Here is a 16012-nt window from a genome sequence, read left to right on the forward strand (position 1 = left end):
GAGTATAATTGCTGAGTCAAGAGGTCATATACATTTAAAATTTTGATAATACCAAAATATCCTCTTCAGAGGTTTTATAGTTTATTCTCTGTGTAGCAATATATATGACTATATACTTATCCCATCTTACCAACACAGTGTGTTACCAAACTTTTTTGATATTTGCTCATTTTATGGAAGAAAAATAATATTTCATTGTAGTTTTACTTTGCATTTAATTTGCTAAGAGAGAAATTAAATATCTTTTCATAAGTTTAAGAGGCATTGCATTTTCTTTTCAATCACCTGTCCATCTCCTTAGCCCTCTTTTTTTTTCAGTTGGATTATTTTTCTTTCTTACTGATTTTAAGAACTTTAAAAAAAATATATTGTGGATATAAGTCCTTTATGTGTTTGTCTATTTCTTTACTATTTTTGTAATTCATTTTTAAAATTATTAATATATAATGTATTATTTGTTTCAGGGGTACAGGTCTGTGAATCATCAGTCTTACACAATACCCTGCAGTTACCACAATGCATACCCTCCCCAACATCCATCACCCAGCAACCCCATCCCCCGACCACCCTACCCTCCAGCAATTCTCAGTTTGTTTCCTGAGATTAAGAGTCTCTTATGGTTTGTCTCCCTCTCTGGTTTTTTCTTGTTTCATTTTTTTCTCTCCTCCCCTATGAGCCTCTGCCTTGTTTCTTAAATTCTTCATATTGGTGAGATCATATGACAATTGTTTTTCTCTAATTGACTTTTTTCACTTAGCATGATACTTTCTAGTTCCATCTGCATCATTGCAAATGGCAAGATTTCATTTTTTGATGGCTATGTAATATTCCATTACACACACACACAGCACATCTTCCTTATCCATTCATCTGTTGGTGGACATCTAGGATCTTTCCATAGTTTGGCTATTGTGGACATTGCTGCTATAAATATTGGGGTATAGGGGCTCCTTTGGATCACCACATTTGTATCTTTGGGGTAAATCCTACTAGTATAATTTCTAGGTTGTAGGATAGTTCTATTTTCAACATTTTGAGGAACCTCCATACTATTTTTCAGAGTGGCTGCACCAGCTTGCATTTCCACCAACAGTGTAGGAGGGATCCCTTTTCTCTGCATCCTTGCCAACATCTGTCTTTTCCTGACATGTTAATTTTAGCAGTTCTGACTGGTGTGAGGTGGTATCTCATTGTGGTTTTGATTTGTATTTCTCTGAAGCCAAGTGATTTGAGCACTTTTTCATGTGTTTGTTGGCCATTTGGATATCTTATCTTCAATTTTATTCTCTGCCTCTGAAGACTATTGTGGGCTTGCTCTAACTTTTCAGGGCAAAATCATATATTTAACTTCAGGGTATAATTCCATCTAGTCATATTCTCCTGACAGATGTTCATCAGTTTGGGTAAGTTCTGCTGTCTCACCCTAACATGCCTGGGCAATATAACTTTGTTCCTGCACCCACTTCCTACTCTCAAGGTCTATGTGTATCCCTATTTGGTGGCTTCCCTGCCTCTCTTATATCCCCTTCTGGGGAGATGACAGACTGGAATCATTGTTCTCAGGAAGAATAAGTGGGTCTTCTGTTCATTAGTTTGATCAAGTGCTGGTCCTCCAAATGTGTGGCATAAGATCACTATGATTGGTGCCATACCTCTTCCTACCAATGTCTGCAGCAAGGAACAGAAATTTCTGTGTTTGCTCTCCGATGGTTAGTATAGAAATCCTGATGGTGGTGGGTGGTGATGTCAGCCACCTCTACAGCCTCATGGAGACTAGAAACTAGTATGTGTGGTATCAAATCATGAAGCTGGAAGGTCTAAAGCTGTCATTCAAAGATGAGGGAGTGAGAACCAATGAACTCAGGGACAGTGCTACAAATGATCTGCTTTAAGTGGCCTCATGATTTGTGGCCCTGACTCTGGGCCCCAGCTCTTTGTACCATGATCCTCTCTTATACTTGATTTCTCAGAAAGAGAATAAGCTCTATAGGATTGGTGGGGATGATATTTAAACTCTAGGGCAGGGAGAGTTTTCAGAGACCATCTACTTTACTTACCTGACTCTTGGCAATATTTATCTATGTTTTATTATTAAATATCCCCAGGATGTGTTACTCCTTCTCTCTGCCCTCTACTCACCATTTCTCTCTGTTTATGTAGTAGTTTATATATTTAGCATCAATCTTTTTCTGCAGTTTGAGTAGGAGTTATCTTTTGACTAAGGAGCTTCATATTTTAATTTCACTTTCTCTCTACTGTGGATAATTAATTTTTGTCTACCTGTATGGCTCTTCATTCCATCTGAAACATTTTTTTTTTTTTATTGCAGGAGGTCTCTGGGCTACCATTCAAGGCTCTGGTTTGGAAGATGTGAGCCTGGTGTTATTTGGATCTCGGTCTTGTGCCATCGATATCACCAGAAGAAATTCACAAAGAATTCAATGCAAAGTTCCACCCAGAGTAAGTGGAATCTCCTCTCTGGGTTTGTGGCCATTATTAACATGTAGTGTGAAGTTTTTCATGAATCTTTTCTTAGAACTTGATTAACTATCATGACCTTACCATCATGAGAGTATGCTAATATTTTCTATATTGTCTATGTTGCAATAAAGTGGGAAGCTGACTCCACCAATGGGCTTGCAATTAACATCAGTTGACTTCTTTTAAAAGAAGACAACAATGCAGTCCCAGTTCCTACTCTCAATGAATAATAATGCTGCAGAATAAATGAATTTATCTAGTGTATATCCTGGATATTGATTTGCAAAACTTACATATATTATCATCTCATTTCTCTCTTAAGCAAGTAGTTTACACTAGCAGTTTTGTTTTCTGGGATGGATATGAATGGCGGGACTTAGAAATTTCTAGAATGTATGGTTCCTATAAAATATCTTCCTAATTATTACCTTCTGCTTCTCTTTTCCCTTAAAAACAAGTCCCTTAGCTGTCTGTTTCTTTTTCAGTTAGTGCTGTTTCATAGCCTACTAGGAGATTTGAGTCCACATTCTTCCATGGTGCTATTGGTGAGAGTCATGCTCACAGTGGAAGGTGAACTATCTATTCACAGTTCAGTATCATGAACATTCTCAGCACATTCATGACCCTGAAGGACGACTGTTTACTGAACAAATAAAGACCCTTGGAAGAGAAATTTCAGAATCCTCTTTCATCACTGACCTCACATTTTTTTTATTCAGTTGTTAAAATATTGTGAAATTTTCACATTTACATAAAAACTGTATGGAATTCCAATATGTAATTGTAAGGTAGTTTAACTCTTCCCTATTACTGGACATTAAGATAATTTTCAAAATATCCTATTTTAAACAGCAGAAATTTGATCATCCAACTACATTTTGGAGCATATTTACTTTTCTCAGGATAAATGAATCTAAATTCCAAAGTTCTGATATGTAGTATCCAGTTATCTGAAATTTCTTTTGGTAAAATTTGCATGGTTCAGATTTCTTTTGCTAGGGAGAATAAACATTAAAAAACAAACTTTTAAAGTTTTGGTCCAAGAAATACATGCAAAGATTAAAAGTAAAATGATTAAAATAGTAAAATGATCCTGCTCTCCTACCCCTCTGTGCCCTTCTCCAAGTTCCTTTTTTTGAAACAGCTACTTTTAATTCTTTTGAATATAGTTGCAGTACCATTTCTTTATTAAATAAATAGACTATGTTTACATTGTTACAACTATTTTAATGATGTGGGCAGAATCAGGTAATTTTTTTTCTTTTATAGTTTTTTTTCATAGAGTTTCTAATTCTTTTTCTTAATATGTTTTCCTCATAATAAAAAACTTCTATCTTAAAAAAAATCGATCACATCAATTACTCTTTTTCCTTGAAGCTGTCTGTTTTCCTGCTTCAATCTAACTTGGTGTTTTCTTGGTTTATTCTACACATTTCATCCTAGCACTTCCCTTGGTTGCTGTCCTGGGTAGAGTCACTGTCTTTTGGAGTTCATATCTTTTTTTTTTTTTTGGGCTGTTGTTTATGAGGTCATAGCTTTAATAAATATCCTAGGAAAGAATATGTGGGAGGGAAGTTTTCTGTGTTTTTCCTTATCTAAAAGTACTCTCAAACTTGATGGCTAGTTTAGCTAGGTATAGATTTATTTGAAATTGCCTTTTTTTTTTTTTTTACAGAACCAACTGGTGTATTAATTGCAAATCATTATTATTTACTCTTCAATCAGTTGGAAACCATACTTGCCTATTCTAAGTAATTGTCAACGTGTGTATGTGTGAGTAGGTGAGAAAGGGAAAGAGAGTGAGTCAGAGACTTGAAAGTAGCAATATACTTAAAAAAATAATTTTCTTATAATGAACCTTTTAAACTAATTCTATAAGGACTTCTCTCAAGTCAGTATTATTTACAGAGATTTTATTTTAAAAACTGATTTTTCAGGGGAAAGATGGACCCATTGTGAATTTGACTGTGATTACAGGGGACCATTCTGCAGTTCTTCCCATGGCATTCACATACGATTCCTCTTTAAATCCAGTGATCATTTCTCTGAGCAGAAACAGGAGCAACATAGCAGGTAAAATACATGATACTGCAGCATCTTTTTATTTTTAGACCATTGATCCTATAAAGACAGCAAACAACGGTCTCTTAATTATACTGAAGATAGCATTATATTTTGAATGGAAATTATTTTGCAGAAAACTGGAACACTGCTATTTTCATTTTAGCCATCATGGAGTAAATCTCTTTCTATCTATTATTTCCTCTGTAAAATTGGGACCATTTCCATCATGGAAAATGACATGAGAATTCAAAGTAACAATTCAAAATATATTTATTGAGCACCTACTCTGTTCTAATAGACTTTAATCCCTGCCATTAATTTACAGGATTATTATCCTCAGTTTATAAGTGAAGAAACTAAGGAACAGGGAACTAAAATAACTCATCCAAGATGTTACTGTTAGTAAGTAACAGATCTGTGATTTGAACCCAAGCAGTCTGGTTTCAGATTTTAAGCACTTAACCACTCTTAGTTTATTGTAAAATATAATTTTTTTGGCATCATGTTTTATGGTAGTAGCTATTTGATCTGATTAGAGAATAAGGTGTTCTCTCATTCTTATTCCTTAAGACATACTTTGTATAAAAAGAAGGACTCATTTAGCATAGAATGACTTGAAGCAATTTAATCTTCCATTGATGAGTCAGATAATATGACAGGATGGACTTAAAACAATTTATTATTATGTCATACCATACCGATCTGGAAAAGTACCAGGTAACATGCCTTTCTGATTAATTGAATGCCAGATAACAGAGTTTATGGCAGCCATAATCTAAGGATTTATTACAAAAGGCCAACACATTTCCCAAAGAAAAAGACTGGACTCAATTTTTCTGGTACTATTTTCATTTTCCATTGCTCAAGAGGACATAAATAAAGGGGAATATCCTTTAGCTTCTCAGTAGTATTCAGCTCAGTTAGTGCAGAAGAATTTGGTGCCTCATACGGCCAAAGTATGTAAAATTCCTTAGTGGTATGGATTCTTACTAATGAAGTAGGAAAGAGAAGAGGGAGTTCTGTGTTCTATTCAGATTTCAGTGATTTTGGCTTTTAGTACAATTTCCTGTCTATGATGAAAAGAATTAATATATTACATCAGTGCCCCAGAGGCATCTAGAATTAGCTTGACAATTGGCCAAGAACCCAAGGAGTTTATGTTTTTGATGTATACAACATGATGCATGATTTTCAGAATTTCTACTCACATTTAAATATTTCTACAGGCAGAATAAAGTAGAACATGTTATAAAATCCCCAAAGAGTGGCAGCCTACTGGGAAAGTCTCTTTTGAAAGTTGGAATGCTATAAATCTCCACCCAGGAAATGAGAATGTTGATGATAACAGTGAAGCCAAGAGGAAATTGAAGAAAGAGATGAGGGGAGACAGGGGCAGGGGGAGGAAGGATCTGATGTAGAGAACCACACGTGTGGTTTTTGTGGTTGGGCAGTGCTGGATCTGAATGACTCCAAGCTCAACCACTCCTTGGCCAAGATAGTTAACTTCCTCTATCTTTAGTGTCTTTAACTGCTAGGTGGGAATAATACTTTCAAGATTACTGTGAAAACTGGAGGTAAAGTAGGTAAAAAGTTTGAACCTAGGAACCAACATGGAGTAAGTACTAAACAAATGCTTTGTTGAGTGGCATCATTCTGCTAGATACTGAGTGTTATATAGATAAGCCAAAGATGTCCTGTGTATATTGGCCCTATATTGTTTCCTTCTTGAAAGCAAGCTGAGACCCATTTGCTCAAAAACATGCCAACGTCAAACTCAAATTTTTACATAACCAGTTGTTTAAAATAAGGTCCCATGCAATAAAACCCCAGATTTTTAGTTAGAGCCTGCCATTTTGCATACTCTGAAAAACTGTATCTAACATCTCCCAGCAACAGGTAAGATAAACTTGAGGGTTATAAAAGACTCTAAGCTACTGATGCCCTTTGGAGATCTCCAAGCTAGACTATTGCTAAATGACATCATCTAAACACATAATCCCCTCTCCTCCCCCAGGAGTTCCCTGGCCTTCCTCCCTTCTGGGTAGTGGTCTCCTATTGTTGTCTCTGGGAAGTCTAATGCAGTGAGATTTTGGTAGCCATGCAAATCTGTCAAAGGACCACCCATATAAAACTCATTTTTTTGTGTTCCTGCCTCCTCATGGTCATGTCTTTTTTTCTTCCTCAACCCTGAAATCCTTCAAAGTCACTACACTGAAGCTTCAGACTTCACAGTAGAAATGAGGTTGGGAAGACATGAAGAGTAAAGAGAGCATGCAGCAAGACAGAAAATGAAGTTAATGGAGGGCTTTTGAATGATGTACTGTATGAGAGACTGTCCTATGTTGTCTAACTTAATCCTTACAGCAAGGTGGGTTTTGTTACCATCTTGCTGATGAAAAATCCAAGGCTTTGAGAATCCAAAGTGAGTCATCCAAACTCACATGGGTAGGAAAATGGTGGAACAAGGATTTGAATGTAGAGTCAGTTTTCCCAACACCCCAGAACCGTAGTCTTTGACTTTTCTCTTTCAAGTAGCCTCTTCTCCTCCTCACGTGATTGATTGTGCTGTTACGTAATGGCCAGCTCTGTAGTTTTCAAATGTTAGCTACTAAAGGTGTTTTAGAGATGCTTTAGCCTGAGTTGCATCTCTTTGAGACACAGGAGAGGTATGTGTATTTATTTCCATTCTTGCCATTGCATGCTTGGTTTCTGGCTCTTGTTGTCTGAAGATTAGATTTCTCCTACCTTCTCTTTCCAGTTAATCTAACAGACTGGAAGAACATTTCAATTGCATCCTTTTCTTGCTTAGAAACCTTTGGAGGTCTCTGCTGCCTACTGAATTAGGTAAAGACCCCTTAAGATTGCTTTCTTTGTCTTCAGTCATACACCCACCATCAACTTGACCTAGTCCCATAGAGTCCGTGACTATGTACATGTATCTGGTCTTCCAGAGAGTCACTCAATTCTCTTTCCTTCTTTCCAAGCCATGGATACTGGGTGATTAAATGAGAAACTGATACAAAAGATTTTTGGATTAAAGTGTGAAGTTTTTAGAATTGAATTGTAAACCCCCTATTCTTTATCACTTCCTCTTGTGATTTTATTTTTCATATAGAATTTCAAGCACCATCTTGCCCATGAAGTCTTTCTTGATATTCAGAATGTTGCTGTGGCTGGAACAGGCCCATCGCTTGATTTTCACCTCTTAAAGTGTGTCTTGTATTGAAGCTCTTTTAATACCTCTTTTACTACCATTGAGGTCTCTTCAATGGCCTGGTCTGTGTTTAACTTATTTTTCTGCTTTTTGTGACATCTTCTTCATGGTACTCAATAACTATTTAAGGTAAAAGGAATTGAATTCGAGGGTCAATAGCACACATGACATTTTAGTAAAGTTGCAAATTTAACTGCAAATGTATTGAAATATAAGAGAGAACTGGGCTTAGGCCTTGGTATTTCCCTTAAGTAGCTATTAAACATTGGCTTCTGGAGCTTTATTTCCTCAAAAGCTAAGTGCCAGTGCTCCTCCCTGCTCTTTGTATGCCATGAGGACAGCGTGAGGGCAAAATGGGATGGCACGTGTGTAAGTGGTCAGTGCACTGTGGAGCTGTACTCCTATACAGCATTATTAAGGAGTTTAGTGTACCCCAAGTATAGCTTTAGACTCCACTCAGCAGGAAAGAAGAAGTTAAAGGAAAGGACTTGGGGGGAGGTGGCGCCTGGGTGGCTCTGTCATTTAAGTGCCCGACTCTTGGTTTTGGCACAAGTCATGATCTTAGGGTCCCAGGATCGAGCCCTGGGTCAGGCTCCACCCTCAGTAGGGAGTGTGCTTACAATTTTCTCTCTCCCTCTGCCCCTCCCACTGCTCAGGCACACACCTGTGTGCACTCTCTCTCTTTCTCTCTCAAAAATAAATAAATACATCTTCAAAAAACTTGAGGTGCTGGCTGCTGGTTGTGAAGACCATCAGCCCCCCAAACCACCCCTTGATTTGTCTCTGCATCTTGATTTGCTTTTCTGTGGAGTTAAGTTAGTGCCTCTGGCATACGATTGACCAGACAATTTTGCTTTTTATGCAAGCAAAAAATAGTGGGCAGTGGCTCTGTGATCTTAGGAGCTGCTTGAAGCTTTATGGAAACAATTCAGCTGGTATTGAAGTGCTCAGTTAGGGTGGTGTGCGCAGGGCTGGCCGTGTAGTTTATCCCGAAAGATAGGTTTAGACTGCATAAGTGGTTGAGGCCGCAAACCCATACTGGCAGCTAATGGATTCTTTTCAATGCAGGAGGTGAGACCCTTTCCATCAGAATGGCACTTCTGGGGAACTACTCTGATTTGGATGTTGAAGTTCACGTTCAGGACACTCTGGTTCCGGCTCATGTGCAGATGCCCCACAGCCTGGAGGTGGTGCTGCCCCCACTGCCCCCTGGCCTCCACAGAATCTCTGTCTCCATCAATGGGGTCAGCATTCGCTCACGACGGTAAGGTGGAGGCTTGCCGTTCATTTGAGGTCTCTTGCATGATCTAGTGATTCTTTTGAGGAATTCTGGCTTTGAGTCAGGTCTTCGCTTCCCCCCCTCTTTTGAAGTCAGGAGATAAACACATGGGAGTCCTACAGGTTGAAGAAATCTTAGAGACCCTACAGGATGATTCACTCTCAAGACCAATCCAAGGGCAATGTTTAGGCTTATTAGTTGGGGAAGAGAGAACTTACTGGAACTAGGATGTCATGGCTTTTGGTTAAGGTGGGGTAGGGTGAGCATTTATATGTATTGGGGGACTGTTCTGTGCTTTAATTAGAGTCTGTGACTAAAGAAGACCTTTAATAAGATTGTGTCTAGGGCTTTGAACAAATGACTTAAAATTATTGTCCAAGCTGTGTTCAGATCCTCTTTGTCCCAAAGTCCCTCCTCCTTGTATTTCTCCAGAAGTTCCCTCTGCTCATTCCAGAAAGTTAGCTAAACTGTATGGGGCTGATGCCACCACAGGTGTTGGCCCAGGAAAATGTCCCACACAACATTTTCTTCCCACAGTGTCCTTTTCTTTTTCCTCTGTGAGGTGATGCCATTCACACCGGCTCTCTATCACTGCTCCCTAGATCTGCGCTTCTCTCCCTGATACCTGGGTCTCTCTCTCTTTCTCCTCCCTTTCTCTCTTTCGAACTCAGTTATTTTATAACCATCTCCCTGTTCTCTGCAGGGTTGATCTTCATATCCAGTATGTCACAGATGTTTTCAGCATTGAGCCTTGCTGCGGTTCCCTTCTGGGTGAGAGTCTCTCATATCATTTACTTGGCAGGCCTGCTCTCTGGATATTCAGGTTTTCTTCTTGGATTTGAACCAGTGAGACCAGAGATGGGGCAGCAGGGAGAGGAGCTTTCCCTGTGCTCTGGGAACTGAGTGATGTACTTGGAAGAGTATGGAAACCAGTGAGCTCCCATGAGCTCAGGAAATGAATGAGTTTTTATGATAAGAAGATGTGCCCAGTTTTGTTTTTCTGATGAAAAGAGGCTGACATATCCAGTGGACAGCACATCTCTAGAGGATATTAGAAAAACAAGGGGAAGAGCTTCCCAGGTTATCCCTTTAAATCCTGGAGGGGGAAGGAGGGAAAGAATGAGTCTGGTGTCTTCCCTTTCCTCTGAGGGTACAGATGAAAGACCCACAAGGAGTCAGAAACACAAATATCAATATGGGAGACAAGACAGGAAAATCTGGAAAACTGGTCATTTTTAGAAAAAAAAAAGGAAAGATATAAATCTACATGTAGATCATCATTGTGGTAATGTGTGCAACAGAGCTTTATCCTTTTGGAGTATAGTAAAATCCTTTTTAAAGCTGCTTTCCTAGACCACAGGTTTGGTCATGATATGAGGTACCTTGCTCTAGCCCCTGTCCTGAAGATGGGGCTTGAGTGTCCCTCAGCTAGAGAGACAAAGTCTAGGTATAAAACAGCAGGATCACAAGAATGTTTTGATATTTCCCTGGCTCTTGAGATATCTCAAAACATGCACATGCACACACAGAGACATAAGCCTACATAATACACAGACCATTCAACTATCACATAGAATAATACAGAGGATAAGTGTCATACTTCAAGAAATTACATTTTTTATCAGTGCCTATGTTGACTATATACAGAACCCTCTATATTATAACGTATAGAATAATGGGGAATATGTGAGATCGTCATATGGCAAATGACAAGAAGACTAAGGAATTTGATTTTCCATTAACATAGATGTTACACATATACTCTCCCTACATATTATTACAGATTAACATGCCAGGGAACATAGCAGTGACAAGAACACTTCCAGAAATGAGACTTTTCATTAGTGTCTAAATTGATAGAAGTGGCTTCTAGGATCTAGAAATATATTTGAAAACTTTGTCTGAAGTATTGTAAGCATCCTTCCTTTATACAACAATCTACACTGTTTTACTATTATGTGAATTGTAGCCCATCTAATGCCTGCCAAAATGATCACAGATTTAACATTGCTGGGGTGAGTGGAAGTCGCTGAGGTTTCTACACCCCACCTTCCACTTAAACTGCCCTGGGGTTTGCACAGGTGCCTTGAGTTCCTCGTTCTGAATATCAACTTGTAAGTGTTCTTTTTGATGTTCATGCTTTAGGTGGAACCATCCTCACCGTCTCGGGAGTAGGGTTCAGCAGGGACCCCGATCTGGTGTGGGTGCTTGTGGGTAATCGGACCTGTGACATCGTGAACTCAACAGACACTGTCATCTGGTGTGAGACCCCACCTTCAGCTCTGCTGCCCAAAGCAGATGTTCCCACTGTCCCAGCCCCCATGGAGGTCTGGGCTGGCAATGCATCCTTTGTCCGAGGACCCTTACCCAGCCTGGTGGGGAAGGGCTTTACTTTCATGTATGAAGTAGCAAGGACACCAGTGGTCACTGCTGTGCAAGGAGAAATGACCAATAACAGCCTGAGGCTCTCCGTGGAAGGAAATAACCTCCCCAACTCAGTGATCCTTCTGGGGTTCTTAAGCTGTGATCTGGAGATGCAGTCTTTATGGAACAACATGAGCCTGTCTGGGTGCTCCTTTCCTCTTCACAGTTTGGAGGCAGGCACCTATCCTCTCCAAGTACGTCAAAAGCAGATGGGGTTTGCTAACATGTCTGCTGTGCCCCAACAATTTGTGATGACACCCCGGATAATGGCCATCTTGCCGACACGTGGGTCTGCTTGTGGTGGGACCGTACTCACAGTGAGAGGGCTGGCTCTCAACTCTAGGAAGAAGTCAGTTCAAGTGCACCTTTCGGGTCCATTTTCTTGTGTGATTTTGAGCTTGGGGGACCAGACAGTCCTCTGCCAGATTAGCCAAGTGGATGCCCCCTTGCCTAATGCTTCCTTCACTCTGAACATCACAGTCTTGGTGAATGGGCTACCCAGTGAGTGTCAGGGCCTTTGCACTCTTTCCTTGCGGGAAGAAACAACTCCCATCGTGGACTCCTTGACCACTAACATCAGTGGGTCTCTGACCATGGTGCTGATTAGGGGTCAGAAATTAGACATCACAACAGATGAGCCAATGGTGTTTGTGGACAATCACCTTCCCTGTGTTGTAACTTTCTTTAATGCAAGCCATGTGGCATGCCGGATAAGTGACTTGACCCCAGGACTGCACTACGTATCCATTTTTCATACAAGAATTGGATATGCTTGTTTTGGTAATGTTTCCAGGCACTTCCACATTTTGCCTGAAGTGTCTCATTATTTTCCCAAGAATTTCAGCATCCATGGTGGAAGCCTCTTGTCCATGGAGGGCATAGCTCTGCGGGGAGAGAACAGCACACTAGTCTTCATTGGACAGCAGGCCTGCCTGACAGTGAGCATCAGCTCCAAGTTCATCCAGTGCATTGTTCCTGCAGGAAATGGCTCTGGGGGCCTGGTCATCGAGGTAGATGGACTTTCATACCGGATGGGAGTCATTGGGTACAGCAATGCCTTCACTCCACAGTTACTCTCTATTTCTCAGACCGATGACATCTTAACTATGGTGGTGGCCCAGGTCTCAGGAGCTAAAAATGTTGACATTTTTATTGGGATGTCACCCTGTGCAGGTGTCTCTGGCAACTATACAGTTCTCCAGTGTGTGGTCCCACCCCTTCCTGCTGGGGAGTACCCAGTAAGAGGGTACGACCGCATGAGGGGGTGGGCCTCATCTGTCCTGGTCTTCACATCCACAGTCACTATTTCGGCAGTGACTGAGAACTTTGGTAAGTCAAGCAAATGAGACAGATATTTCTCTCTCTCTTTCTCTTTATGTAATCCACTGTAAAAGGTAGGAAATCAGTTGCATTCTGAAAGATAGAAGGAGAGAGGAGCCTGATTGACCTCCTACAATCCCCATTTCCTCCTAAAACTTGTCTTTGGCATGCCCCTGTATGAGTTTTTTTTTTTTTTTTTAATCAAGGAATTTGTGCAGATTCCAGAAGTGTGATTTTATTTTAATTTGATTCCTTAACCTGATTTAATTTGGGTCTTCAATAGTTCCATCTCGAAGAGCTCATAATTTGATCAAGTAAGTAGTACATGGGTGCCTTCATCTCTTTTTAAACCTCTATGCCAACCTGAATTATTTTAAACTTACTAAATATCATTAGCTTTTATCATTTTGGAATTATTTCACAGATGAATCTATACCCCAGCAATAAGAGGCCAATTGCATAGTATGATTGCATTGGGTGAACTGTTTTCTTCTTTTATATAGATATACTGAAATTTGTCCTGCCTTTTCTTCCAGTGATGGTTTTGGTTTCTGTTCAGGTAGCGCCCTACTGCACTTGAGACAACTCAAATTTGACCGTGATACAGAAAGTACAGAGGAAATTATGGGAGCTGAATCTTACACTGATGAAGTGCTAGCCAAGTCAATTCTTTTTTTTTTTAAATTAATATATGATGTATTATTTGCTTCAGGGGTATAAGTCTGTGATTCATCAGTCTTACACACTTCACAGCACTCACCATAGCACATGCCCTCCCTGATGTCCATCACCCAGACACCCCATCCTTCTCCCCACCAGCCCCAGCAACCCTCAGCTTGTTTCCTGAGATTAAGAGTCTCTTATAGTTTGTCTCCCTCCCTGGTTTCTTCCTGTTTGATTTTCTCCTCCCTCTCTTCCCCTCCCTTCCCCTCCCTGTTTCTCAAGTTCCTCATATCAGAGAGATCATATGATAATTGTCTTTCTCTGATTGACTTATTTCACTTAGCACAATACCCTCTAGTTCCATCCTCAGCATTGCCAATGGCAAGATATCATTTTTGATGGCTGCGTAATATTCCACTGTGTGTGTGTATGTGTGTGTGTGTGTATCATACATCTTTATCCATTCATCTGTTGATGGATGTCTAGGCTCTTCCCATAGTTTTAGCCAAGCCAATTCTTAGAACAAACATGGTGTTTGTTTAGAATGGTCATACTTTCACCCATCAGAGCCAGGTGCTGCCCTGTAGTGCCGGTGTCAGTGTAAACTGGTACAACATTATTTTGGAGAGAAGTTTGGCCATATCCTTCAAATCTAAAACCTTATTTTTCATTTGACCTAGAAATCCCACTTCTAACAGTTTGCAGCAGTTTTATGCAAATAAATGTATAATTCCTCAGCACCATTCATTATAGCAAGAGAGGAGAAATAAGGAAAGAATCAATCAATAGGAAAATTGCTAAATAAATTGTGGCATATAATGGAATTCTAAGTAGTATGCATACATGTACACGTAGTTGGGAAATTGTATATGCTGTATCTTCAATGAAAAAATCAAGTAGTAGAAGAATATGTGTAGAAGGATTTTATTTTTTTAATAGGCTCCATGCCCAGCATGGAGTCCAATTTGGGGCTTGAACTCATGACTGTGAGATCAAGACCTGAGCTGAGATCAAGAGTCAGATATTTAACTGACTGAGCCACCCATGTGCCCCTAGAAAAAATTTCTTTGTATAAAAATAGAGATGATCAAAAAATTCTGGAAGGATTCACAAGAAATTAAATGTGGCTACCTCTGGGAGTGAGCTAGGTGGTTTAGTGGGACTTTTACTTTCATTGTATACTCTTTGGTATTAAAAAAAGTAAGAATGATAAGTAAGCATTACTTATCTGTATAAAAGTCATTACATTTTTCTGGAAAGATTTTATTTATTTATTTGACACAGAGAGACACAGCGAGAGAGGGAACACAAGCGGGGACAGTGGGAGAGGGAGAAGCAGGCTTCCTGCCAAGCAGGGAGCCCAATGCGGGGCTTGATCCCAGGACCCTCAGATCATGACCTGAGCTAAAGATAGCCGCTTAAGGACTGAGTCACCCAGGCACCCCAAAAGTCATTACATTTTTAATAGATTGTTGAATATGACAGGAATCTGACAGAACAAGGACTCTATGCTCTGGAGGCCAGAGCTTAGTGGGAAGATGCTAAGGAGATCAGAACCTAGAGACAATTGTGTGGATTCTAGAGGGCTTAAAAGGAATGACGGGGCAGCAAGAAAGCATAGGTCTGAATTTAGAGTTAAGTAAAGAAAGAGAGATTTGCATCTGTAATCATGAGCTTGTATTTTGTTTTGAAGGCTGCCTGGGTGGAAGCCTTGTGCATGTGTTCGGAGGAGGATTTTCTCCAGGGAACATCTCAGCTGCTGTGTGTGGCGCTCCCTGCCAGGTCTTGGCTAATGCTACAGTGTCAGCCTTTAGCTGCTTGGTCCCGCCCCTGGATGGTCTGTACAAATGCCACATATATACTTTATTAAGAGTGTATCTAAAAATGATATTCTCCAGTTAACTGCATTTTTATAATCAATGCTGTACTGACTCCCAATTTTTTTTATCTGTTCTTGGGAAGGGGATTTCTCTGTTCCCCACCTAAAATGTTAGATGGGACTGCCTATTAAAAGGGTTTGTATTCACCTTTATCATATTCATGGCAATGGAAAATTTATTACCCATGTTCTTGATGGTTGTTGTACAATGGTGGAGAAGGTAATTGTGAGTTCTGAATATTAGTTTCAACAACAGCCTTAGACATCATGGGGAAGACAGTCTCTTGGCCTTGTTCTGAGGTGGAACTGTGAAAACTTCTGCTTATTGGAAGTACTAGCATAGGGATCAGAGCAGTGAGCTGGATATCTCTTGCATATTTGCCTGGTGTGCCCAGTTCTGGAATTCTTGTTAGAGGTGAAAGAACCAACATGAACACCACCCTCTCACTCTGTAATGCCCAGGTATTTACTCAGTAGAACACCATGATCTCTCATTGCTTGAAGTGTCACAGCATCATGTAAATTGAGGTGTAGGAAGCTGTGTCTTTGTTAGAGAGAAAGGTAAAAAACTTTGATAATCCCATTCTAACAATGGGTGATTACCCTCTGAGCTTCAGGAAAAAAGTCAAAGGGAAGAAATTGCCATTATCATTAGAGGACCAGCTTAGTCAGGTGATGAACTTGTTTG

The 16012-nt window shown here is 40.0% G+C and overlaps 1 protein-coding gene across 12 annotated transcripts in view; it reads left to right on the forward strand.

Annotated features, from left to right (window-relative positions):
• Positions 1 to 16012, forward strand: part of PKHD1 (PKHD1 ciliary IPT domain containing fibrocystin/polyductin) — a 478342-nt gene that overhangs the window by 64687 nt on the left and 397643 nt on the right. For all 12 annotated transcript variants that reach the window (XM_059400266.1, XM_059400267.1, XM_059400265.1 and 9 more), the window contains 6 exons: positions 2330 to 2460; positions 4419 to 4554; positions 8828 to 9023; positions 9742 to 9809; positions 11184 to 12791; positions 15139 to 15282. In XM_059400266.1, the coding sequence (XP_059256249.1) occupies positions 2330 to 2460; positions 4419 to 4554; positions 8828 to 9023; positions 9742 to 9809; positions 11184 to 12791; positions 15139 to 15282 (2283 nt within the window). The remainder of the gene's footprint in view (positions 1 to 2329; positions 2461 to 4418; positions 4555 to 8827; positions 9024 to 9741; positions 9810 to 11183; positions 12792 to 15138; positions 15283 to 16012) is intronic.

The sequence above is a fragment of the Mustela nigripes genome, chromosome 5 (assembly GCF_022355385.1).
Source record: "Mustela nigripes isolate SB6536 chromosome 5, MUSNIG.SB6536, whole genome shotgun sequence".
In the NCBI taxonomy this organism is placed as follows: Eukaryota; Metazoa; Chordata; class Mammalia; order Carnivora; family Mustelidae; genus Mustela; species Mustela nigripes.